The sequence below is a fragment of the Podarcis erhardii genome (genome assembly GCF_964252035.2).
Source record: "Podarcis erhardii genome assembly, chromosome: 5".
In the NCBI taxonomy this organism is placed as follows: Eukaryota; Metazoa; Chordata; class Lepidosauria; order Squamata; family Lacertidae; genus Podarcis; species Podarcis erhardii.
This window is the reverse complement of record NC_138509.1, coordinates 95,788,994-95,814,910: the sequence shown is the minus strand read 5'-3', so window position 1 is coordinate 95,814,910 and position 25,917 is coordinate 95,788,994. Positions and strand designations below refer to the sequence as shown.

At 42.9% G+C, this 25,917-nt stretch overlaps 1 protein-coding gene across 2 annotated transcripts in view; it reads left to right on the top strand.

Annotated features, from left to right (window-relative positions):
* The window catches only part of LOC309342195 (cytochrome P450 2J2-like), a 65,978-nt gene extending 40,989 nt beyond the window's left edge, over positions 1 to 24,989 (top strand). The window contains exons 2-9 of one of the 2 annotated variants that reach the window (XM_081862561.1): positions 12,456 to 12,618; positions 13,513 to 13,662; positions 16,997 to 17,157; positions 18,975 to 19,151; positions 21,944 to 22,085; positions 22,355 to 22,542; positions 23,398 to 23,539; positions 24,539 to 24,989. In XM_081862561.1, coding sequence (XP_081718687.1) covers positions 12,456 to 12,618; positions 13,513 to 13,662; positions 16,997 to 17,157; positions 18,975 to 19,151; positions 21,944 to 22,085; positions 22,355 to 22,542; positions 23,398 to 23,539; positions 24,539 to 24,735 — 1,320 coding nt within the window. In that variant the 3' untranslated portion in view covers positions 24,736 to 24,989. The remainder of the gene's footprint in view (positions 1 to 12,455; positions 12,619 to 13,512; positions 13,663 to 16,996; positions 17,158 to 18,974; positions 19,152 to 21,943; positions 22,086 to 22,354; positions 22,543 to 23,397; positions 23,540 to 24,538) is intronic. The other variant, XM_081862560.1, reaches the window with a different exon arrangement.
* Positions 24,990 to 25,917: the final 928 nt, after the last annotated feature.

Below are 25,917 nucleotides of genomic sequence, written 5' to 3'. Positions count from 1 at the left end.
CAGGGCCTGGTGCTTTGCCCCTCTTTAAATCTCTAATTGCCTCCTCTATTTCCTCATATTCAATTGGAGTGTTCAGTTTTTGTTTTCCCTCTTTTGGGATTTTTTGTCCCCCTTTATCCTTTATAAATCTCTCTATCTTTCTTGGACCAACTCTCTCTTGGTCTTTATACAAATTTCTGTAGTAGTTAAGGAATTCGCTCCTAATTCCTTTGGGGTCAGTTCTCTCTTCTCCCTCTCTTGTTATTTTGTTAATTGTACCTTGCTCTTTCCTTCTTTTTGTTTGCCAGGCAAGCCATTTGCCTGGTTTGTTCGCGAATTCAAAATACTTTTGCTTAAGTCTTTTAATATTCCACTCTATCTCTCTATTTATTATTATAGCGAACTGGGTTTGTAAAATTTTTATTTTTTCCTTTGTTTTTAAACAGTTAGGCTTCTGGGATAGTTTCTGTTCGTTTTCCATTATCTGTCTTAGGATCTCCTCTTTGCTTTTCTCTCTGTTCTTATTCTTGATTGCATTCTGTTGGATAAAGAACCCTCTCATTACCGCCTTTCCTGCATCCCAAACTACATTATCCTTTGTTCCCTTACCACAATTATCTTTGAAATAATCTGACAGTTTTTCTTTTGCCATTTCCACTACCTTCTGATCTTCCAGGAGGTAGTCTTTTAATCTCCATCTAAAGGTTCTTGCCTCTAAATTTTCTAATTCTAATTCTATTGGGTTGTGGTCTGATATTATTTTTGGTCTTATTTCTATTAGTTTGACTCTTGGGCATAGTTCATTTGAGATCCAGATCTGGTCTATTCTTGAAAGTGATTGGTTAGGTTCGGAGTAAAATGTAAATTGTTTTTCAAGAGGGTGCCTAAGCCGCCATATATCCACCAAGTTGCAGTTCTCTGCCATGGAGAAGAAGGATTTTGGTAGCTTTCCTTCTTTATTTGCTCCTTCTCTAAGCCTATCTATCCCCAACGAAACAACAGCGTTCATATCTCCCATCAGGATTATTTTTTGATCTGCATATTCCATTAGTATTTCTTCTAGTCTTTTAAAAAACTCAGTTTTGCTGCCGTTCGGGGCATAAATCCCCACAATCATCAGCTTTTCCCCTTGCCAGTTGATGTTAACCCCTATCATCCTCCCCTCCTCATCCTTGAACACTGTCTTGGCTTCTATTTTATTTCTAATATACAATACTACCCCTCTTTTCTTCACCTTATCCAAGGCTTCAAATTCATTTCCCAACCGTTTATTAATTAATATCTTTCTGTGTTTTCTAGCGACGTGCGTCTCCTGCAGACAGATAATGTCTAGATTTTTCTTTTTTAAGCATTGTTCGATTTTATTTCTCTTATTTTTGTTGTTCATTCCATTAATGTTCCAGCTCCAAATTTTTAACCCCATAGTGCTTGGTTTTTCTTTTAGTTATTTTGTGGTCTTTCCGTCTATTGTATGTTCTCTGTATCTTCTGTTTCCTCTTCCTCCTCTTCTCCTGACCCACTCCCGCCCTCCTCCTCCCCCTCTACCGCTCTTGATTCTCCTGGTGGGGATCCCTCTGCTCTTCCTGCTCCATATACCTCCACTTTAAGCTCTTTATATTTTCTAAGGAATTTCCCGGTTTCCTCTTGGTTTGTCAGTTTATGTCTTTTACCCCTGTAAGCAAAGGAAATCCCTTCTGGAAATTCCCACCTGAACTCAATCTTATTTTTCTTTAGTGTCTGCGTCAAAGATTTGTAAGAATCTCTCCTTTTGAGTAATCTGATTGGGATGTCTTTAAAAATAATTATATAATTACCATCTATGTTCAGTCTCTTTTCTCTATTCCTCTGAAGTATCCTGTCTCTCATTTGTTTATCTTTGAAGGTAACCAAACAGTCACCTATAAGTTTCTTTGCTTTTATTGCATTAGTCCGCATTCTAAATGAGTTCAGTATACTGTTGTCCATTTCCTCTACTGTTAGGCCCATCCAGTCCGCCAGCTCTCTCGTCAATCTTTCTCTAATATTTTCATTTTGTATCTCTGCTATCGCTCTGAACCTCAGATTCACCTGCCTCTGTCTTAGTTCATTCATCGCTATAATATCTTTCATTTCTTCCTGTGCCTTATTTAACTCCAACACTTCTGATTTGATCTTTTCTTTGTCTCTTTTCATATCCCTTAGTTCTATCTTTGTCTTTTTAAGTCCTTCCTCTGTGAGCTGTGTCCTTCTAAATATTTCTTTTATTTGGCCCTTTAGTTCGTTCACTGTTTCCTCCATTTTTTTGTCTATTTTCCCAATCCTATTATCCACCAATTCAAGCTTGTGTTCTACATTCACTTGGCTTTGTTTTATCTCCGCAAACATCTTCAGAATATCTGACTTAAAATCAATCTCCTGTTTGGAGCCTCTCCTATCTCCGGGGGTCCCCCCATTCGTTCCCTTCTTGCCTGTATACGACATCACGTTTTGTTTTTTTTTGTTGTTGTTGTTTTTTCACTCCTTCTCCCCAATAGTTCCTTTTACCCCTTCTTTATATTCACTTATATTCACTTATTCCTTGTCAATGTTTACAGTCTTTAAATTCACTTATTCCTTATCAGTATTTACATTTCCTACCTCTGTTTACTTCCCTAAGTGCTCAAAACAATAATGTTCTAAACAATCGTTTCTCCCAACCCTTTAGCAATTTCCAGTTGTAGGACGGAGTTCAAAGAATTTGGTAGAGTAGGAGGATTAAACAGGAAAGAGGGATTGCACACAAAAACAGGCTAAGAGGGGAGGAGGGAGGGGCAGGAGCGGATATCAGTCTGTTTCACACCCACTCCATTTTGTCCTCGGCGTTCATCCAATCAACTCTCTCACACTCCCACTGGGTCTTTGGAATGTTCTCAAAGTTCTTCACAAATTCAACGTTTTTAGTCCCCCGTCTCCACGTATATGAAGGAGGAGACGGTCTCTCATATACAGTTCTCAGTGTGAAATTAGTGGAGATCACAAAACCTTTTCTCGCTGCCTCTGCACTCCTTATTCAGTCTCTAAATGGCGGCGGGGGGGGGGTTCTCTTCCGGGTTTTCTAACTCGTCGAAATTCTGACTCGTCCCTTCCTTACTCCACACTCCGTGCTCAAATTGTAAATGACGGCGGGAGTCTCCCCTCCAGATTTTAAAAAGAAAAACAGCAAAGCGTCCCTTCTTTACACCTCCTGTTCACCAAAGAGGTTCCAGTTGTCACTCAGCCCTGGACCCTGTCCGAGCCCCTCCACCTCTCAAGGCTCACTTTATTCTATGTTTCTCCGGGAGGGATATTCTTGAAAGGGAACCGCGTTACCGCCCGGGCAGACTACTCACTTTCTCCTGCACTGGTTTCTCACCGCGTCCTATTTGATTCCGACTATCCGCTGAACTCCGTTGACTTCTCTCTGCTGCTCCGAGGCATTATTTTCTACTCTTTGCTACTAAGTTGCAAGCGTCGGAGTCCTTTTTTTTGAAAGCGAGCCGCTCTTCCTGCAAGCACAGGGCTTCGCTATCTGAAGGTGAGAAATGGCTCCCCTCGACCCTCTAGACCTCTCCGCCGCGCTCTTCGCCTCTTACGAGGTTACCTGGCGGCCGGTTCGGTCTTTTCTTCGGTCAAGCCGGGGCTAGACTCCTTGAATATCCTTCACAGGAGTTTTGGGGGGTCTCCGCGCCCTGGAGTTGCCCCTATCCTTCAGAATAGCTCAGGTTCTCACCGTACGGTGAAAACCCTGCTTGCGCTGGGATCGCGGCTCACCGGAAGTCTCCCTACTCCTCTTTTTTTAACTTTATCCGATGAAATAAATTCATGACCCAATCTTTTATTGCTCAATATCTTCCTGTGTAGCCTTATCACATGTGTTTCTTGTAGACAAATCAAGTCCAAATGTTCTTTTTTCAGTAAATGAAAGACTCTCCGCCTTTTTTCCGGGGAGTTCAATCCATTAACATTCCAGCTTAATACTTGCAGTGTCATGATGTAGTTACTCTGCTTTTCCTTCACCAGCACCCAGTACTTTGTCTATTTCTGTCAGTGGTGTTGATTTCCCTCTTTTTGGTGAACTTCTGTCCAAAACTCCTGGCTCTTTTCCAAGTTCTTTCTGCAGATCTTCTTCGTGTTTTTCCAAAAACTTATCTTTTTCCTCAACTGATCTTATTTTTATCTTTTTTCCTTTAAAGCTAAAGAATAAGCCTTGGGGGAATTCCTACCTGAAGATGATTTTGTTCCTTCTCAACAGGGCAACCAAGTCTCCAAAGTTGGATCTAAGATCCAAAAGATGTTTCGGTATATCTTTAAAGATTTCCACTCTTGACTGCAGAATTATCAAAGAATTCTGAAAGTGCAAGCCCAAAATTTTATCTCTCTCTTCTTTAGAACGGAGAGTAATCAGACAATCCCTTATTTTATTCTTGTTTCCTCCTCTTCCAAGTCTGAAGGCCCTCACGATTTTAAATTCTTCTTGTTTCACATTCGGTTTCCAAAACTCTGCAAATTCCTGTGTCAGGAATTCTATCAAACTGCCCTTCTCCAATTCAGGTACAGCTCTAATCCTTAAATTCGTCTGTTTTTCCTTAAGTTCAATCATAGAGAGCGTCAGTTTATGGTCCTCAATTTGCCTCTGTAGATCTGGGACTTTCTCTGTTTCCAGTTGTGTTATTTTAAATTCCACAGCAGCAGCTTTTTCCTTAGCTTCATTTGCAGTCTGTTGAATCGAAGTAGATTCCTGCAACAATTTCTGAATAGATTCTGTGTTAGTATTCATCTTTTGTCCCAAACTGTTCAAGCTTTCTGTATTTAAGTCAATTTTAATAGTTGCTGCATCAACCTTCAGTTTTGTCTCGTCAACTGTGGTCTTTGTCTCTTCAACCGTCTTATTAACTTGCACCAAAGATTCATTAATCTTGGCCAGTGCAGTCGCTAATGCATCCTCTGATGACATTCCACTAGGTGTAGGTTGTGTTGGTACGGTCGCAGATGGGGTAGGAAGACCAACAGCTGATGGCCTTCACTGCCAATTCTTCCCAGACCTTGTTGTTTTGTCTGGGAATGATAAATCTACTTTTTCTTTCCCATCTGCCATAACACTAAACAATAGAGCCAAGGTCAATCCCAGCTACACAGTTTCTGTGAGATAACGATCTTTGGAGTTCGATCGTTGAGCCGTGGCCTCTGATAGCTTTACGATCCCAATCAGTCGTTTACAGCGTCCAGCACACTTCCTTCTTAGCTGCGCAACAAATTCTGCTGTCTCTTTAGCCACGGCTTAGCAGAGTAGCATACAGCGGTGTAAAGCAGTCTTTTTCTCCTTTTCTCCATGCAAGCATACACAGACAGGTTCGTCTAATTTACAGCTCTTTATTGGAACATTTCTCAGAAAAACTGTCCATCGCTGCTTGCAGCCATAGCAAATATGTCTCTCTCTCTCAAACACACAGAGAGAACAGAAAGTACAGGAACAAGCTCCTCCTTAGCTTCTAAAGCTGACGTCAGAAAGTGACGCACACCTCAGAACACTTAACCAGTTAAGTTCTGAACTCTCACAGTTTCACTTTGCAAGTGGAAAATTCCCCTAGTATCAATTTCAAAAACTTCCTCTAGGGGGAAACAGTTGCAATAGTCCAAAATGACACCTTTTAAACTCAAATAAGAAAAAGAAGTAAACAGTTCCAATTTTTGTTACTTTCCAGTTGCTTTCCATCCTCTTTAGAAACAGAAGAGGACAACTCGCAACAATGTATCTCTATTACTGAGCTAGCTGTCAGAGGTCATCTATCCCCAGTTAATATGCAGTTCAAAGTACAACAGTCTTTGTCTATTGGCAGCACCGTTCCCAAGTTTGAGCAGTGGATTTAACTTCTTTCCCTCCTCTTGCAGATATATATAGTCCAAAAAACTTTCCCCTCCTTCCCCTGCTTCCTGGGGGGGGGGGGTCAATACTTTTTATGTTGAGAATCTAGTCCTTTCCAGTCGGATTTCCAAAGCTTTAGCTTAAAGTCTCTTTGCTTTGATCTATTTACAAAAGCGGAAGGCGGACTTCCTGTTTAGACCTCCCCGCTTCGGTGCCAAATTGAATCTTTTCGTCCTTTTATACTTCCAATTTTTTCCTACTCACGGGTAGTTACTTTTAAGTCGAAATATCCCAAGAAGAAGTCAGCGCTCTCCGGTAACGGCTGTGTGGCTTCGCTCTGAGGAAAAAGCAGTCGATTCACAGCACCGCACCGCTCACCCCGCTTCACTCCGGATCCCGTAATCGGGATCCCCTGCGAATTGGGGGGGGTGCAAAAGGTGCCCGCCGAATCCCACGGTCACAGGCTTCTCCCGCCTGTGATTTTTAAAGGGTCTCCACTTCGCCGTAGCGGTACAGGCCCAATTTCCTTGAGGCGGCTCCCTCCTAGTCAGAAGGAATCCGCCATTACCGATTTTTTTTATAAAAATTAACCGATTGTGAAATAACTGGGTGAATGGCCATATTCATTATCTCATACAAAAGTTTGTGATATTCTACCCATCGATGGATGTGGAAACAAATAAAGAGACCTCAGTGGAATAAATACTAACCTCTTGCCTTTGAGAGAGAGACCTGACTCTGGGAGTAGGTGAGATTCTTGTGGTTGAAGGGAAGCCTGTCTGAGCAGGTATAAAAAAGTTATTTAAGGCCATGTGCAAACTGCAGAAATACATTTTATCATCTTAATTTGATATGTCACCTTCTTAGAAAGCTACTGTCTCAAGGCAGAGATCTATAGTGTTCTGTCCTCAAGGAGTGACAGCCACAATGTGCTTTACGTGAGACTGCAGCTGGACTGGTGACCCGCCGACACCATATAACACCGGTCCTGAAAGATCTTCATTGGCTCCCAGTGCGGTTCCGAGCACAATTCAAAGTGTTGGTGCTGACCTTTAAAGCCCTAAACAGCCCTGTATCCCTGAAGGAGCGTCTCCACCCCCATCATCCAGCCCAGACATTGAGGTCCAGTGCTGAGGGCCTTCTGGCAGTTCCCTCACTGTGAGAAGTGAGGTTACATGGAACCAAACAGAGGGCCTTCTCGGTAGTGGCACCCACCCTGTGGAACGCACTCCCAGCAGATGTCAAGGCAATAAACAACTATTTTACTTTTTAAAAGACAACTGAAGGCGGCCCTGTTTAGGGAAGTTTTTAATGTCTGATGCTCTTTTGTGTTTCATATTCGGTTGGAAGCCACCCAGAGTGGCTGGGGAAACTCAGCCAGATGGGCGGGGTAGAAATAATAAATTTTTTATTATTATTATTATTATTATTATTATTATTATTATTATTATTATCATCATCATCATCAATGCTTCAAAAGCTTCAGCTAACCCTGCAGCACACCGCCCCCCCCCCAAGTATGGCTTCTTATATATCCAAAAATGACACCACCCATGAACCGGACAGTGGTTCTGCGGCTCAAGAAAACCCTAGGGTTTGCAGAAGTGCACAAAAAACCCCTTAGAAAATGCATTAGGCTGTGTGGAGGACACACCCCAAAATGTCACATTGAGGGCTGCGAAGTTTTTTTGGGACACAGCCTGCTGGTGGGAGGAGGTGGACAACCAGTTAGGAGGTGGAATGTTATGAAGCACCCTGATAGTGGTCCTGGCTGACTGGCTAGAGCCCTGAATTGCGGGTGACACTTGCCCAGCCCAAACGGCTTACACTGCAAAACTGAAACCACAAAAGATTCAAAAGAAACACAACCTGCAGCCGGCATAGTAGATCATGTTCTATCCATTCCCGGTAACATCCAGCTGGGTGGCCTTACATTATAAGTTCTAAGACTTCCCTGGGCTGCAGCATTCATCTCTCTCACACACCTTTTTTTTTTAAAAAAAAATATTTATTAACATTTTAAGAACTATAGAGAAGAGAAAAAGAATTAAACAAAACAATATAATATGATACAAAAACAAAAACACCACACAACCCCAACACCAAAACATTAAATTAACAAAACCAAACAAACACAATTTAAAACACATCTAATAAATTCAGTATTTTAACTTTCATTCACTTGTTTCAAGGACCTCCTCACACCTCCCTTTTTGTGTTCCACTTTAATTAACTGTTTCAGCAATTCCTTTCCATCTTCCTCTGTTTTCTGTCCTGTAATTTATCTTAACATATTCTAACCTTATTTTTCCCTTTAATATATAATTGTCTTAACATATTTTAACCTTATTTTCCCTTTAATACTCTAAAAATCTATTTGTACTTAAATCCTTGTAACATTTCTACTAAAGCCATATAACTCCTTTCCAACATTTTTCTAACACTCATTAATTTTACAATATTTTTATAAATAGTCTTTAAACTTTTTCCAATCTTCTTCCACTGACCCTTCTCCCTGGTCCCGGATTCTGCCAGTCATATCCGCCAATTCCAAATAGTCCATCAACCTGGTGATCTTCTGTCCGATGCTCTTAACTCTTTTCCAAGTCCCTTCTGCGGGTCTTCTTCATATTTATACATGAACTTTGTCTTCCACTCATCTTATTTTCATTTTCCTTCCTTTGAGGCTAAAGAGTAGATCTTGGGGAAACTGCCACCTAAAAGTGATTTTATTCCTTCTCGACAGGGCAACCAAATCTCCATAGTTAAATCTAAGATCTAAAAGGTATTTCGGGACGGCTTTCAGAATTTCCATTCTTGACTGTTGTTCTTCTAAGTTCTTCTGGTAGTTCCAACAGTCTCTTATTTTGTTCTTCTCTTTTTTACCTCCTCTTCCAAGTCCGAAGGCCCTCACAGTTTTAATCTCTTCTTGACCCAAGTCCTGGTCCCAAAAATCATCAAATTCCTGTGTGAGGAAATCTATCAAACTTTCCTTCGCCAGTTCAGGTAGGGCTCTGATCCTCAAATTCTGACTTTCTTTAAATTCAATCATAACAGGCATCAACTTATGGTCATCAAATTGCATCTGTAAGGCTGGGACTCTCTCTCTCTCCAATTGTGTTACTTTAAGTTCAATGGCAATTACTTCCTCCCTAGCCTTCTCTGCAGTTTGCCATGTCAAAGTAGATCCCTGTGTCAGTTTATGAATAGTTTCTATATTAGTGTTCACTTTTTGTCCCAAATTGTCGATTTTGGTGGTTACCACATCCCCCTTTTTGTGAAGCTGTTCCAGTGAGTCACTTATCTTACATAATACAACCGCTAAGGCCTCTTCTGTCGACATTCTTAACTGATTCAAGGTCCCCAGAATCTCACAGGTTCTTATCTTGCAGCTGGAAATCCCCCCAGCTCAACTCTTGTGACAGTTTCAAAGGCTTCCTCTAGAGGGAAACAATTCCTCTAGAGGGAAACAGTTTCTATTTGTAAATCCTTGTAAACTCAATTCAAACAATAAAGTTAGTTTCAATTTTCTGTTACTTTTACTCCTTTTTAAACGCAGACGGAGACAGTGGAAACAATGTATTCCTCTCTCTCTTTTTAAAATAATATTTATTCAATTTTTTTTAAAAGTTACAGAGAAAAAAAGAAAAAATACACAATACAACACAAAAAGCAAGAAAAGAAAAATAAAAAAGCAAAAAAATACAAAGAAAAAAATACAATCATTAAAAAAGAAAAAGAAAAACAATTTAAGTCCGTTACATACCAATTTCCCTTTCCTTATTTTCTTGACCTCCTCACACCTCCCATTTCTGTATTCAAGTACAAATTTTAAATTCAGCAAGTCCTTTCAACCTTATTTTTTAACTTAATAATTTATTTTAGTATGTTATTATTTTACGTTCTCTCTTTCGTCCATTTCCTCAGTTCATTTTTGCTTAGTCTTCTATATCAAATCGTTTTTCCTACAAGTCCTTCCAACCTTATTTTCATTTAGATAATTTAGTTCATTTTTAAAAACCACTTTTACTTTATCCAATCTTAACTCTCACCCAAACTTATATATCAATACTTATTCTTAAAACATTTCTCTAAGGTTGCCCAAAATTCCCTTCCACGAATTTCCCCACTTTCGTGCAAAAAACAAACAAACAAACACACACACAAAAAAACAAGTTATAGTTATGTACCCTTTGAGTTCCCAATTTCTATTCCACCCATACCCCCTTCCCGGTTTCAGTCCCCAACATATGTCCATCAGTCTCAAAAAGCAATCAGCCTGGAGATCTTACATCAGAGGCTCTTAAATCCCTCTCACGTCTTCTCTGCCGGTCTTTTTGATAGTCCTTAATATTAAAAACCAAATCTTGGAGAAACTCCAGCCCAACAGGATCCACATTTCTTCCAGCCAGACCTCCATACTTAAAAGTAAGGCCTATGGGGTGTTCCAAATCTTGTTTCATACTCCTTTCAAATCCAAATGTCCCCAAAGCTCCAACTTCCACCTGGATCAAATTTGTAATTCTAAGGTATTCAGATCTCCACATAAGGAGATCTCTCCATCTTTCACTTTCCAATTCAGGCCAGACTTTCAACATCAAATTTTTATTTGATCATCATGTCAGGCCTCAAATTGCAGCTCTCCTTTGACATCTGCAGGGTTACGGCTCCCCCTTCCTTTTCTTCAGGGACAACATAAGTCTCCTTCTCCAAATTCTCAAAGCTCTCAAATTTCTCTGTTTGTCCAGTTAAGTAAACTTCCTGTGCCGGATCCTTATCAAATTCAATGATGGTATTCACTGTTGAATCCAAAGTTGTAACACTTGTAGCCAAAACATCAATCTGAATTTGCAACTTTCCCAAGAGAACAAATGCTCTGTTCAGTTCAGTCAGTTCAGTCTGGATTTTTCCTCCTCCAGCCATTCTTTGTAATGTCCCCAAACTCCCTCTAGGGGAATTTTAGTTCCTTTGTGTTCCTTTCAGCACAAATCCAAAGTCCAGTTAGATTGTAACAGCCCTTCCTTTTTTCCAAGAACAAATTGTGACAAATGTAACCAGCAGAAGCCACAGAAACAAGGTCCTCTTTTTACGTCTTGACAGCTAGCTTGACAGCTGTCAAAATATTCTATACTTCATCCCCAGGCTCTCGCGGACCACTCCCGCGTCCGGGGGGGTGGGGGTGGCACTTCAGCTCCCAGATTTAGTTCTTTTCCTGCAGGCTCCCCTGCTTCCGAATAAGATTTCTTATAGTGCCAAACCATGGAATTAAAGTCTTTTACAAGAAAAAAAGAAGAAAAACTCTCCTTGACCTTAGTTAACAGGTCCTTTGCTTTAAGTTGTTTACAGAGAGGGAAGGCGGACTTCCTGTTTAGACCTTTCCCGATCGTGCCGAATTAAAAAAAAATCCTTTAAAATTCCAATTTCCATACTACTCACGGGTTGTTGTTTAAAAGTCCGAATGTTCACAAGAAGAAGTCAGCGCTCTCCGATAACGGCTGTGCGGCTTCACTCCGCGGAAGAAGCAGTCGACTCTCAGCACCGCGTCGCTCCCCCGTCCCACTCCGGAGCCTTTAAAAAAGGCTCCTTCACAACTTGGGGGGCGCAAATGGTGCCCGCCAAGTCCCCACGTTCACAGGCTTCACCTGCCTGTGATTTTTAAAGGGTCCCCGCTTTGCCGTAGCGGTAGGACCCGATCCCGCGGAGCTGGTCCCTCTGAGACTCAGAGGGAATCTGCCATTAATCGCTGGCGCTAACCCGGAAGTCCCGAAACAATGTATTCCTCTTATTTAGCTAACTGTCAGTGAACGTTCTAATCATGGTCAGTGAGCCTCCCAGAACACGTCAGTCCTGTTGGCAGCCCTTTTCCAGGATCGGAGTGGGGGTATATTAACTCTGTAATATACCTGCAGGTATACTCAGTCCAAAACTCCCCCCCCCTTCTCTTGCCACCAAGGGGGGTTTAGTATTTTTTACTGATGGAAATTTAGTCCTTTACAATGTGCTTTCCGAGGCTTCAGCTTGTATCCTCATTACTTCAATCTATTTACAAAAGGGGAATGTGGACTTCTTGTTTTAGACCTCCCCGTTTCGGCACCAAATTAAGACGTTTAAAAATCCAGTTCTCCACTTTACTCATGGGTAGTTGCTTTAAGATCAAATTGTCCACAGGAAAAAGTCAGCGCTCTCGGGCAACAGCTGTGCGGCTTCGCTCCGTGAAAGAAGCAGTCAATAGGAAGCACCGCGCTGCTCATCCCATGTCGCTCCGGATCCCTGAAACTGGGTTTCCCCATGAGTAGGGGAGGCGCAAAAGGTGCCAGCCGAATCCCACGTTCACAGGCTTCACCCGCCTGTAATTTCTAGTGGGTCTCCGCCATCGCCATGGCGGCCAGACCTGAATTTCCACGAAGCAAATTCCTCCCGATCAGAGGAATTCCGCCATTGCCAGAGGCGCTAACCCGGAAGTCTCATCTCTCTCACACACCTTACGGCTCCAACATTTCCTGAGGGATGGTTCAAATCAAAATGTACAGGGCCCCTATGAGCCAGTACTTGAAGCTTCCAAAATAACCTGAATATAACTAATCTCTTCTCTCTCCTTTTTTTATCTGAATGGCAGTTGGCAAAGCAATATGGGAACATTTGCATGGTATGGATTGGGCCTATACCTGCAGTCATACTGTCCGGCTACAAAGCAGTCAAGGAAGGCCTGATCAACCATTCGGATGATTTTGCTGACCGCCCAGAAACTCCACTCCTTAAAAGTGCAGCAAAAAATAGGGGTAAGGAAACAAAGGACCCTTCCATATGGGATGTACTTTTTCCCCATGGGCGTCTTCTTCTGCAACATGTCACTGATGCAAGAATAGTGGTGGATTTATACTGGACAATCCACACCGCTTTATTAGTTGTTCTGCTTTCCCAGTGTTGCTGCATTATCCAATCAAAGCTGGACAACCCTCCACCCGGAACATTTGCGGAATGGAAAGTTACAGGATTTCAGCAGGAAGTAACAGGACATGCACTGATGGGAAAGGGAGCAGCATGGGCCTGTGCATTCATGATGGTTTGCGCTCTTGATGCTTTTGGAGTGGCCACAAAGAAGCTCTTCTTTCAGTGTTGTTTGTACCTGCAAAGTTTTGGGGCAGTGACTCACTCCCAGTCTGTACATATTGATTAAAGAGCCGCAGTTCTATAATGGAACTGGTACTGCAGTGTAAAAAAAGAAGAAGCTAGAAGTACTAGCATTGTAACCAGTAAAACTAATGTAAAGAATTCTTTTAACAGTAGTTTTCGCATGCACTAATTTTCTCTGAATCTTGATGGCCCCAGGTATTCTGCAAACCTTAGGACCCCACTGGGCATGCTGATACCTCCCTGCTGTTGGCCTCATTTTGGCTCCAATCCTGTTGGCACTCAGCGCTTGAGTTTGGTAATAGAGGGAGTGATGATGAAAGTCTTGTTTCTCATATGCATTTTCTGAAACATTCACTGGTGTCCCACATCAGAGATATAACACTAAACAACGAAAAAATTGATTCTGCACCAGTCTTCCTGTTCTTAGGTTCTTTAATGCCTAGGCATGGACTGCACTGGTGTTTTCTAGGGTGCTGATGTAATAGCTTTTATATGAATTTTGTAAGCAATAATTTCTCACTGGTCTGTGATGGTTTTAGGTATTGTACTTTCAAACGGTCACACCTGGAAGCAGCAGAGACGGTTCAGCGTGGTTACTATGCGGAAGCTGGGGCTGGGGAAGAAAGGCATGGAGCACCAAATAGAAGAGGAGGCCATTGAGCTTGTGGAGATTTTTGCACGTGCAAAGGGTATGTGATAGAAGAAAATGAGGCTAACTCAGGTTGGTTTGTTATCCACCTCTGCCTGAGACAATCTGCGGGTTGGGGCAACTTCCTGGGACTCACAGCAGAAGAGTGGTTCAGTTTTGGAAGCTGAGAGAGAAGAGCCCACTGGCATCCTGTAAACTGGGTAGGGATTGCTTGGGAATACAAATATTTAGCAGCCGCAGTGCACAGTCAGTTTGCATCCTGCTGGTGTAAAAAAATAATAATCATGGGAGATGATGGATTGCAGAGGTGACAGGACTTGCTGTTGTTTGAGACCATTACATTGTCTGTGAATTGTGCAATTGTCTCACCCTGATTTTATTAAATAGGCAAAGTGTGTTAAACTGTTTTTTAAACTAAGGAACTTTCTTCATGGTTTATAATGACAATGGCCAGGGAAGGCTGCAATTAGCACAGTAAATTCAAAATGTTTAATTGAGTGTTAGTTTAGTTTATAATGAAAGGAAGTTGAAATTAATGAACAGGGTTGGGCTTGGGTCACTATACAATATATTCTCAGGCTCTGGCAATAATTTGCAGTTGACAGCAACTAATTAGAGTGATGCATACAATGAACTTTCGGCTGGATCCAGGAGTGACTTGTATGAGCAGAAAGGCGCTTGTACTTGAGATTGGTGCTCTCATCCCCAGATTCTGGAGATTCTCTCTCTTTTTAAAAAAATAATATTTATTGAAAATTTCCAAGTATAATAGAAAAAAGAAAAAGAAAAAATAGAACATTTACTTTTAAACCTTATTTTCATTAACATCTTTCCAGGACTTCCCCACCCCACCCCCTCTTGTATTCCAATTCCTTCAGATGAATTCAACAAGTTCTTACCCCAAATTTTAAGCTTGTTATCATTGACCCAATGTTAAAAATATTTTTTTTTTATCCCCTAAAATCGACCCCTGTTCCTTCCCACGAGTTCCCTTCTTTAATATGCAGAACAGAATAAAATAAAGAAATAAAGAACAAAATATAATTTTACACCTTTTGGATTCCAAATTTCCCTCCCCCCTTTCCCGGTTACGTTCCCCAATGTCCATCAATGTCTGCTGTCATCCTGGAGATCCCACGTCTAGGTCCAAATCCCTCACAACTCCACTTTGCCGTCTTTTTAATAGTCTTTGCCATCTTTTTGGTCGTCTTTAATTTCGAACATCCAATCTTGGAAGGACTCTGTCTCAAGAAGGTCCATTTTTTCCATCCAGATCTCTGTATTTAAGAGTAAAATTCCAATTTTATTTCTTTAGACCTTTTAAATCTGGATGTCCCAAATGTTCCCACTTCCAGCTTTGTCCAATTCTTGTTGTTCTCTTTCCTCACTTTCCTCTGGTTTCTTTTCCTGCTCCACTGCAAAAATGTTCTAATTCCAGAAGCTTCTAGTTCCTCTACAGAGGCTTTGTTTGTTCAGGAACAAAACCTTACGTCAAGTCCCCTCCATTCTTCAATAGATAGATCTATTGTCTCCTTTAGTGTTTAGACCTCTGTAGACAAAATAATGTTCCATTTCTGCAGTTTTCCCAGGAGATAAAAAGTCCTATTCAATTCCATGCATACAGCAATACTTGTAGTGTCCCAAAGCCCCTCTAGAGGGATTATGGTAACTCAGTTTCCTTCCAGATCACAGCCAACAGTCAAAGTAACTTGTTATCCCTTGTTTTCAACAATTTATATCCAAATTGTAACAAATATAACCGGCAAAGTCCTCGTAACAAAGTTCTCTTTTTATTCTTCAACTTTGACAGCTCCTTTGACAGCTGTCAAAGCTTCTATTTCTCCTCACCAGGAGATTGTAAAATGCTATTTTTATCTATTGATTTGTTTTACCTTGTGGGCTTATAGCCGAATAAAGTATTATCTATCTATCTATCCCGGTTCCCGGGGGGGTTACGTTTTAACTCACACGTTCCACTTTTCTCCTCCAGCACAGTCTTATAATTTTCCATCGTGAAATTAATAACTTTATCAATATAAAATAGCTCTCGATCTTAGTTGTCAAATCCTTGCTTTAAATCCTCTACAACAGGGGGGAGACGGACTTCCTTTTTGCACCTCCCCCGCTCGTTCCAAATGTTAATTTTTTTTCCCTTTTAAATCCGATTTCCCAATTACTCACGGGTTGTTCTTTTAAGTCCAAATTTTCAACAGAAGTCAGCGCTCTCCGTCGAATGGCATGCGGCTTCGCTCGGCAGGGGAAGCAGAGGACTCATAGCACCACACCCCCCCCCATCACCCGCTCCGCAGCCTTTAAAAAGGCTCCTTCGCAGGTCGGGGGGGCGCAAACGGTGCCCGCCGAGTCACCAAGTCCATGGGTTTCAGCGCCCATGGTTTTTGAGGGTCCCCGCGTCGCCGGCGCGTCGGGACCCAACCCCTGCCGAGCAGGCTCCCTCCAGAGCTCGGAGGGAGTCCGCCATTCGGCGATGGCGCCAACCCGGAAGTCCAGATTCTGCAGATTCTCGCTGCTGCTGCAACCTGGCCGTGCTCCATCACTCACCATTAAGGAGAGTTCCCTGATCCTGAAGAGCAAATTGTTGAGAAAGCAAGAAATGCACTGGAGTGTGTGTGTGTGTGTGTGTGTGTGTGTGTGGAGTGAACTGGCAGTAAATCAGACAGTGCAATTTGGAGTTAGCTCTTTATTAGCAAAAACATGATCTGCATGGACTTGACGGAGTGTCAGGTTTAATGAGCACAGCTATCCATCCCCGGCAGATCTTGTCTGCATGGAGCAGTTCCTGAGACTGAAGGTCCCTGCGTTCCCACTGCTGCCTAAGTCCCCTCCTCTCCAGGGTTTTCCCCCAAGCAATCGGAGACTATGCCTACATGCAGCCAATCTCTCCTCTGCCCTTTTCATGCCTCTTCTGGTTCTGGGAGAGCAGGGGGGAGGGGCAGACACTAGTGACTCTTCACCAGCCTGACCCATCTCTGTCTCTTGGCCTCTTTCTTCCCACCCTCCTGCTTCAGCTTCTGCCTCTGATTCTGGACTTCTCTGTGCCACAGACACTACCAGCTCACTAAGCCCAGTTATCGCCTCATTCTTCTGTCCCATTCTTCTGTAAAATGGATGCCTAATTGATTCCAATTTGGAAACAAACAAACAAGAACATATATTGGAATAACAATGGAGATAAGGAGCAAGAAAGACTGATTTTGAAAAGCTGTTAACCAATCACAATTTCTCCTTTTGCATAGCAAAAGAATAAGTGTGTTTGTGTATGTGTGTATGTATGTATGTATGTGTGTGTATATGTATATATATGTGTGTGTGTGTGTGTGTATGAGCATTGGATCTCATTAAGATTTCATCTGCAGGGCAGCCATTTGACCCATCCTTACACATCATCAATTCAGTCTGCAACGTGATATGTGCCGTGTCCTTTGGATACCGATTTTCTGTTGAAGATAAAGAATTCCTGAGGCTGATGGAAGCCATTCGGATTAGCTTACAGTTTGGAGGCAGCTTCTTTCATGGCGTGAGTAGGTTGAAGCTTAGGCTTGGTGGTGGGCGAGTGGAGGAGAGCATGAGATGGGAGGCCCGTGAACTGTGGTTGCCTACAGTAGACATCAGTTCAAACTGGGATAGCCAGCAATGTCAACTCCAGATGCTGTGGACTACCACTCCCATCGGCCCCAGGCAGCATGGCTAATGATCAGGAATGATGGGAGCTGTAGTCTAAATCATCTGGGCAACACCACACGGGTTACCCCTGCTGCAAGGGATATGTCAGTATACACCAGGGGTCAACAAACTTTTTCAGCAGGGGGCCAGTCCACTGTCCGTCAGACCTTGTGGCAGGCCGGACTATATTTTTTGGGGAAAATGAATGAATTCCTATGCACCACAAATAACCCAGAGATGCATTTTAAATAAAATGACACATTCTCCTCATGTAAAAACACCAGGCAGGCCCCACAAATAACCCAGAGATGCATTTTAAATAAAAGCACACATTCTACTCATGTAAAAACACCAGGCAGGCCCCACAAATAACCCAGAGATGCATTTTAAATAAAAGCACACATTCTACTCATGTAAAAACACGCTGATTCCTGGATCGTCCGTGTGCCGGATTTAGAAGGCAATTGGGCTGGATCCGGTCCCCTGACCTTAGTTTGCCTACCTGTGGTATACTCTCTCTCTCTCTCTCTCTCTCTCTCTCTCAAAAAGATATGTTTATTGGGTTTTCAAAAGCAGCAACCTGCAAACAAGAAAAACAAAATGGGAGCAAAGACAAGAACTGTGTGGAGCACATTATTGCAGTTAGAATAAAACAAATAAAGGTTCAGTACACTCTTGCAAATGCCAAAATAAAATAGATTCCATGAAGGGACATTTTGGAAGGAAGTGGCACATATTGATAAGGAAGCCTCACCACACAGGCATGGTCAGAGGCATCAAATACTTCTGAAGACCAGTTGCTAGAAACCACAGGAGCTCTTGTGCTCAAATTAGCTGGCCACTGTGAGAACAGGATGCTGGACTAGATGCGACCTGATCATGGAATCATAGAACTGTAGAGCTGGAAGGGATCATGGGGATCATCTAGCCCAACCCCCTGAAATGCAGGAATCTTTTGCCCAATTTGGGGCTTGAATCCCTTGACCCTGAGATTAAGCGTGTCATGCTGTACCATATGAACCATCCCAGATACAGCAGGTTCTTCTTTATGCTCCAATACATCTTTGCAAAGCAAATTTTACACTGTTTTCACTAATATACAGAGGTGCCTTGCAAGACGAATGCCTCGCAAGACGAAAAACTCGCTAGATGAAAGAGTTTTCCGTTTTTGAGGTGCTTCGCAAGACGAATTTGCCTATGGGCTTGCTTCGCAAGACGAAAACGTCTTGCGAGTTCTTGCGAGTTTTTCCCTTCCCCCCCTTTTTCTAAGCTGCTAAGCTGCTAAGCCGCTAATAGCCGTGCTTCGCAAGACGAAAAAACCGCAAGACGAAGAGACTCACGGAATGAATTAATTTCGTCTTGCGAGGCACCACTGTATACACTTCTTATGTGCCCTTTACCCTAGCATATGCATTTTTACACATTGCTTGCCTGGAAAGCTGCACTATAAAGATCAGAGGAGTGCAGATTTCAAAGTGTGGCTCTGTTCCTGTTCCTGTATTGTTCCAGAAAGTTCAGGCCAGAAAGTTCACTTATAAATGTGAACAATACTGAATTACTCCTCCATCTCACCTTTCAGACACTCAGGGAGAAATTTCTAGCCCTCAAGAACAAGCCAAAGCATGAGGTTGGAGTTGACTTGTGGGTTGTGTGCCTTTTCTTTCCTTGTAGCTCTATGAAATTCTCCCGTCTGTCATGAAATTTCTCCCGGGGCCTCACAAAACTGCATTGTCCTCCAGGGAGATGGTCTTTTCATTTGCGAAGAACGAGATAGCAAAGCACAAGGAAGACCAAAATGTGCACGAGCCAATAGACTTCATTGATTTCTATCTATCTCAGATGGAGAGGGTAAGGAACTGCTTCTTCTTCAATGAATCGTTGCATTCTCTGTTACGATCAAACAATGCTTCTTCTTCAATGAATCGTTGCATTCTCTGTTACGATCAAACAATAACATCTGCGGGACTGCTGGGAATCCCCCCTGCCCTTATTAGTCAGCCGCCGTGCAGTGAAATGGTTGGGGAAAGTAGATCTTTTCATATCCTTGACAGTCTAGGACAGGCTTCCTCAACCTCGGCCCTCCAGATGTTTTGAGACTACAATTCCCATCATCCTTACCTTACCTTACCTTACCTTTCTCGTCCTGATCTGGCCACAGTGATCCATGTGACGGTCACCTCCAGGCTTCATTATTGTAACTCGCTCTACACGGGGCTGCTCTTGAAGCTGACCCTGAAACTCTAATGGGAGCAGAATGCCACAGAGAGGCTCCTTACGGGGTCCTTGCCGCAGGGTCACATTCACCCGGTGCTTTACCAACTGCACTGACTCCCAGTGGAGTACAGGGTCAGGTTTAAGGAGCTGGTTTTGACCTTTAAAGCCCTAAGTGGCCGAGGACCCACGTACCTATGGGACTGCCTCTCCTGGTGTGCCCCGTGGAGGACCTTAAGGTCCACAAATGAGAACATTTTGGAGGTCCCAAGTCGCAAGGTGGTTAGGTTGGTCTCAACTAGGGCCAGGTCCTTTTCAGTACTGGCCCTTGTGAAGAGAATCAGAACTTACAGGGTTAAACAGTTCTGAGTGCCGTCTCACATTCTGAGGCGTGGCCATGTTCGCAGAGGGGAGTGTTTCTCTGTGTGTTTTTTTTCTTTCGCTTTTGCGGCGAGGCAGCAAGATGTGCGCTCTCTCGCCGGGCTGATTTATAATGTTTTTCTACACAATTAAAGACTGTTAGAGATAAGCAAGAACGCTTGCGTGCAGTCTGATTTATTACACACACACTGCAACAGTTTTCTACCGCTGCGACGACTCTGCTACAGGAAGCTGACGGAGATCTTTCCACGGGAGTCCAGTGGGGCGCAGGGAAGCGTGCCGGACTCCATCCAAAAGCCACAGCCCTGACTTGGTGGAATGCTCTGTCTAGACTAGGGCCCTGCGGGACTTGACATCTTTAATCAGGGCCTGCAAGACACAGCTGTTCCGCCTGGCCTTTGGTTTGGACTCAGTCTGACCCTTATGTTTCCCTCCCCTTATGGTTTTGATCTATGGGATCCTTTTAAAATGAGGCTGCATTTTAAATTGCATTTTAACCTGTATTTTAAATTGTTTTCCCCCGCATTATGATTTTACTGTAATTCTACTGGTGTTATCCGCCCTGAGCTTGGCTCTGGCTGGGGAGGGCAGGGTATAAATCATCATCATCATCATCATCATCATCATCATCATCCCTGACCTACAATTCCTGCTAGCTAGGGATCATGGGAGTTGTAGGCCAAAAACACCTGGAGGGCCGAGGTTGAGGAAGCCTGGTATAGGAACATAATAAGAGCTGCTGGATCTGGCCAATGGCCCATCTAGCCCAACATCCTGCTTTCACAGTGGCCAAGAGGATGCCTGTGGGAAACTAGCAAGCAGGATTCAAGCACAAGAGAAACTCTCTCCTCCTGCGATTTCCAGCAACTAGGATTCAGAAGCGTTGCTGCCTCCGACCATGGAGGCACAGCATAGACATCCTGGCTAGCAGCTATTCATAAAAAGGTAAAGGGACCCCTGACCGTTAGGTCCAGTCATGACCGACTCTGGAGTTGCAGCGCTCATCTCATTTATTGGCCGAGGGAGCCGACATACAGCTTCCAGGTCATGTGGCCAGCATGACTAAGCTGCTTCTGGCAAACCAGAGCAGCGCACGGAAACGCCATTTACCTTCCCACTGGATTGGTACCTATTTATTTACTTGCACTTTGACGTGCTTTTGAACTGCTAGATGGCAGGAGCAGGGACCGAGCAACGGGAGCTGACCCTGTCGCGGGGATTCGAACCGCCGACCTTCTGATCAGCAAGTCCTAGGCTCTGTGGTTTAACCCACAGCACCACCCGCGTCCCTTAGCAGCTGTTCATAGTGCTCTTTTAAAGCCATCTAGGTTAGTAGCAATTGCTCTCTCTCATGGGAGGGAGTGCCATAGCTTACCTATGTTCAGAGGCTGGAATGCCACCTGCCATGCATGATCTCTTTGAGATTCCTGCATTGCAGGGGGTTGGACTAGATTCTCACAATAAGAATGGGGTTTTCATTCCAGACTGTCATTTTTTTTTTTTTTTTGGATGGCATTCAATCGCAAACAAGCAAATTTAGGGTGCACGATTATAGAGGATTGTTGGAGGTTTTGAACAATGATCTACTCCCCCCCCCCTAAGATACAGAAAGTGACAGGGAATTGCATTTGGAAGTGCGGGCTAACAATTCCTTGGATGCAACAGCATCTAACCTCCTCACAAACAAATCAGGATGGATGCTCAAGGAGCAGGTCACCTGGAAACTGATGGAGGTAAGTCTTAGTCGATTAACTGTATGCACTTATGTTGATTAATCAATAAAATCTACATACGTAAATGCAAAAAACAATAGTTTTGAAGCAAAAAGTATACTTTTCTGATTTAGCACATCTGTGTCGCAGCAGGCATAATCTCAGGAAAGGCACCCCCTCTTTTAAAGAGGCAATTTTTATTAATACTTGTATATTATATGGAAGGCCCATTTTCCAGGTCTTATACTGGTGTAAGATCCACTGGTCTTAGTTTAGATGACTGGGGCCTGTGAGTCACTGTGAACTGAATCTAACCTCCGCTATTGCTTACAACAGAACAAGGATGACCCCTACTCTACCTACAATGAGGACAACCTGGCTCAGTGTATTTTTGACCTCTTTATTGCTGGAACAGAGACAACTGCTACCACTCTGCAATGGGCACTGCTCCTCATGGCGACACATCCAGATATTCAAGGTGAGCCTCTCTTGATTCAGATGGAATGGAGAGACAGAGCTGTGTGCCACAAGCATACAGACGGCACCATGCTCCAGATCTCTGGAAGATCCCGGCAGATCTTGCTGCAAGAGGCTACTCTTCTGAAAATGATTATTCAGGTTTTCCGCCCCAGCAGGTCTAGGTGGAATCCTTTCCTGTGGAACAAATACCCCTTAATGATTGATCAACTTGTTTAACTTGAGATGTTTCATCCGAAACAAAGCTTAATTCTCCACCATTTTCCTCAGAGAAAGTCTACCAGGAGATGGAAGATGTTTTTGGTTCGTCTCACTCAATCCGCTATCAAGATCGGAAGAAGCTGCCCTACACCAATGCTGTGATTCACGAGATCCAGCGTTCAAGATATATCTTATTATTTGGGGTTCCAAGGCAAAGCGTGAAGGACGTGAACTTGCACGGTTTTCACATTCCAAAGGTACAGACGATTGTAACAGCTGCATTTCTATAGCCCAGGGGGAAGGCAGATTCCCTTGCAGTGCAAATTCTGAAGAAAGTAACTATAGCTCCTTCCATTTCCAAAAAAAGGAGGGGAGTTCATGCAGGGACATCTTGCGCTGTGTCCTCCAGATGTGGACCACAACTCACATTATCCGTGACCCCCATCATTGATCTATGTTAGCAGGGGCTGTTGGGAGTTGTAATCCGCAGCAGGAGCGGTTGGTGAGGAGAGGTGCAGCTGCACACCTAGCCTCCCAGCAGCAGAGTTTCTCCTGCTCCCTGGGAGGAAGAGGGATGAGATGACAGGGGAGATAGCATCTGTGCAGGAACATTGGTGGGAGTGCCCCAGAAATGCATATGATCACTTCTGTGGAGCTTCTTCACAATTTGCCTCCTTCCATCAGCACTCAAGACTTTTAAATTCATGAAAGTGTAAATCTGAAAATTCATCATTTATTAAAGAAAGAAAATGCATTTCTTCAGTTCCAGAAGAATGAAGCTTGTATGTAAAAACTAAAACATCTATACAGAATAAAACATCTAACATTTAAAACTTCCCTAAACAGGGTTGCCTTCAGATGTCTTCTAAAAGTCAGATAGCTGTTTATTTCCTTGACATCTGATGGGAGGGTGTTCCATAGGGCGGGTGTCACCACCAAAAATGCCCTCTGCCTGGTTCCCTGTAACCTCACTTCTTGCAGTGAGGGAACTGCCAGAAGGCCCTCGGAGTTGGACCTCACTGAGCGATGGGGATGGAAAATGGGGGAACTGAAGGGCAAAAGTGCAATGTTCTGTTTAGATGCCTCCTGAGACAAGTCTTCCTTCCCTGCAGGGGGCTGTGATTGCTCCGGATCTCCGCTCTGTTCTTCTTGATCCTAAGGAATGGGCAACACCTAAAAAGTTCAACCCAAATCATTTTTTGGATGAGGACGGGCAGTTTGTGGACAGAGAAGCATTTCTGCCATTTGGTGCAGGTATGTGCAAGAAGCCCCAACTGTTAAATTCAGACAACACGTTATTCCATTTTCTTGATGTTTTCTTACCAATGATTTTCACATTCTGTGCGATCTTCCACACAACATAAATGCCACTTCTGGAGATGTAGCGGAATCTAGTGGAAGTTTAGCGCTCGTTTCAATTTGTTTCCAGAAAGCAACCTGTTCTCAGCTCTGTTAGCACGGAAAATAGAGCTGCAAAATTTGGGTGCTGTTCCAACATACAGTTCTCTCCCACCATTTTCTTTGGTGCATCATGGCAGAACAGAAGCAAACTAAGGACTAGCATTGGATACAACACAATAAAAATAGTTATAATAAGTATTATTATTAGTAATAACTATTATTATTCGTAAAATTATTAAATACTACTATTAGTACTTACTAGCTAATGATAGAGCTTTTAGCATACAGTTTAAACATGTAATTTTAGTACGTATAATTCTTTTTAAATTACTGGTTTGATTCTTTATATTACCTTCATTATGAACCTTGTTTTCCATGTTTGCTTTTACTGGTATTTTTAATAAACACTTTAGATTGTCTTTTGCAAGCTGCTTAGAGGTCTTTAGTTTGAGGAAGCAACAAAAGCAACTTTTACTAGACTCAGGAATTAGGGGAGATCTGGCCTCCCGCAAACCCATAACAATACTTAAAAGGGAGATTTAAATAAACACAATACTGAAATAAAATAAGTAACCAGTCCTGATCTCATGCTGAGCCAGGTCTTGGCAGCCCCTGAAATAAAGCCCACTCTCTCAGTGACATCCGCACACCCCAAAGTTGAAAGGGAGGCATGAGGGACTCGGGAATCGTAGAAAGAGGAGTTGCTGCAGGATGCTTTCATAGACTGAATGAGGCCTTGGCCCAGACACCCAGATTCTTTTCTCAGAGTCAAAGCAAATTGGTGCCCCTGGAGTATAGGTGGAATAGCAGATAATTCAGTTCCTGCTTTCCTCTTTTTTCATTTTCCTGCAGGTGCTCGGGTGTGTCCAGGGGAGCAACTGGCAAAGATTGAGCTCTTCATCTTTTTCACCAGCCTGCTGAGAGCATTCAGGTTCCAGCTGCCAAAAGGAGTGAGAGGAGTCCATAAGAAGCCTATAATAGGGCTGACGGTCCGTCCTCGCCCCTACAAACTCTGCGCTGTTCCCCACTGCAGCCACATAAACAATTAGGGGGGCTGGTCAACTACTGCAATCTCTTCCTTTAATCACTTCCTGCCATCCTCACATTCTTTCTTGGCTTGCTCAATTGAGATTCTCCAATCTGTGATGCCACTGGTTGATAAATGAGTTACCACCAGCCTAGCAAATATTCGTTGTTTCTCGTTCATTGCTTGTGCACAAGTATCCGGGACCGATTTCTTGCAGTTCTCCTGTGTGTTTCAGAGGCGGCAAGGGGTTAGCTGAATAAACTATTTGGTCAGATCCATGTTCTGAGCTGTGAGTGTATTATTTGATAAAGGATGAGCTGTTATATGCCACCCCAGTCTCTGTGAGCGCTACAAGATTCTAAGGGTTGCAGGCACACATATCAGAGTCTGTGTTCCCTTTCAGGACAACGAGGCACAATAGAAACTGTGGTGTCTTTTTTTTATAATATTTTATTTGGGTTTTTCAAACTTAAATGCAAAAATAAAAAACAGTATAACATATATCATAACATCTTTTCATAACATCTTTGGACTTCCTCACGCCTCCCGCTCCCATTTGCATCATTGCCAATTCTTGCCAGCAATTTATCATCTTATTTACACTCTTATGTCAAATTCATTTAAGTATAATCTATAAATTCTCCAAAAGGTTTATAATTTTTCCTCAAATTTACTTATCATCTTAATTCTCACTAATTTAGTGGTGCACAATTATTTATGATCTAGCATCCTTTCTTAGCATTCAACCAAATTACAGTATTTTTTTAAATAAATCTTGAATTTCTTCCAGTCTTCTTCGACTCTCTCCTCTCCCAGGTCTCGGATTCTGCCAGTCATCTCGGCTAGTTCCATATAGTCCATCAGTTGCATCTGCCACTCTTCCAGTGTGGGTAGTTCTTGAGACTTCCAATTTTTAGCGATGAGTATCCTTGCTGCCGTTGTTGCATACATGAAAAATGTTCGGTCCTTCTTTAACACCTTCTGGCCGACAATGCCCAGAAGGAAGGCCTCTGGTTTCTTGGTGAAGGTATACTTAAATACCTTTTTCAGCTCATTATATATCATTTCCCACAAGGCCTTCACCCTAGGGCAAGTCCACCAGAGGTGAAAGAATGTTCCCTCATTTTCTTTACATTTCCAACATTTATTATCAGACAAATGGTATATCTTAGCAAGTTTAACTGGGGTCATGTACCATCTATAT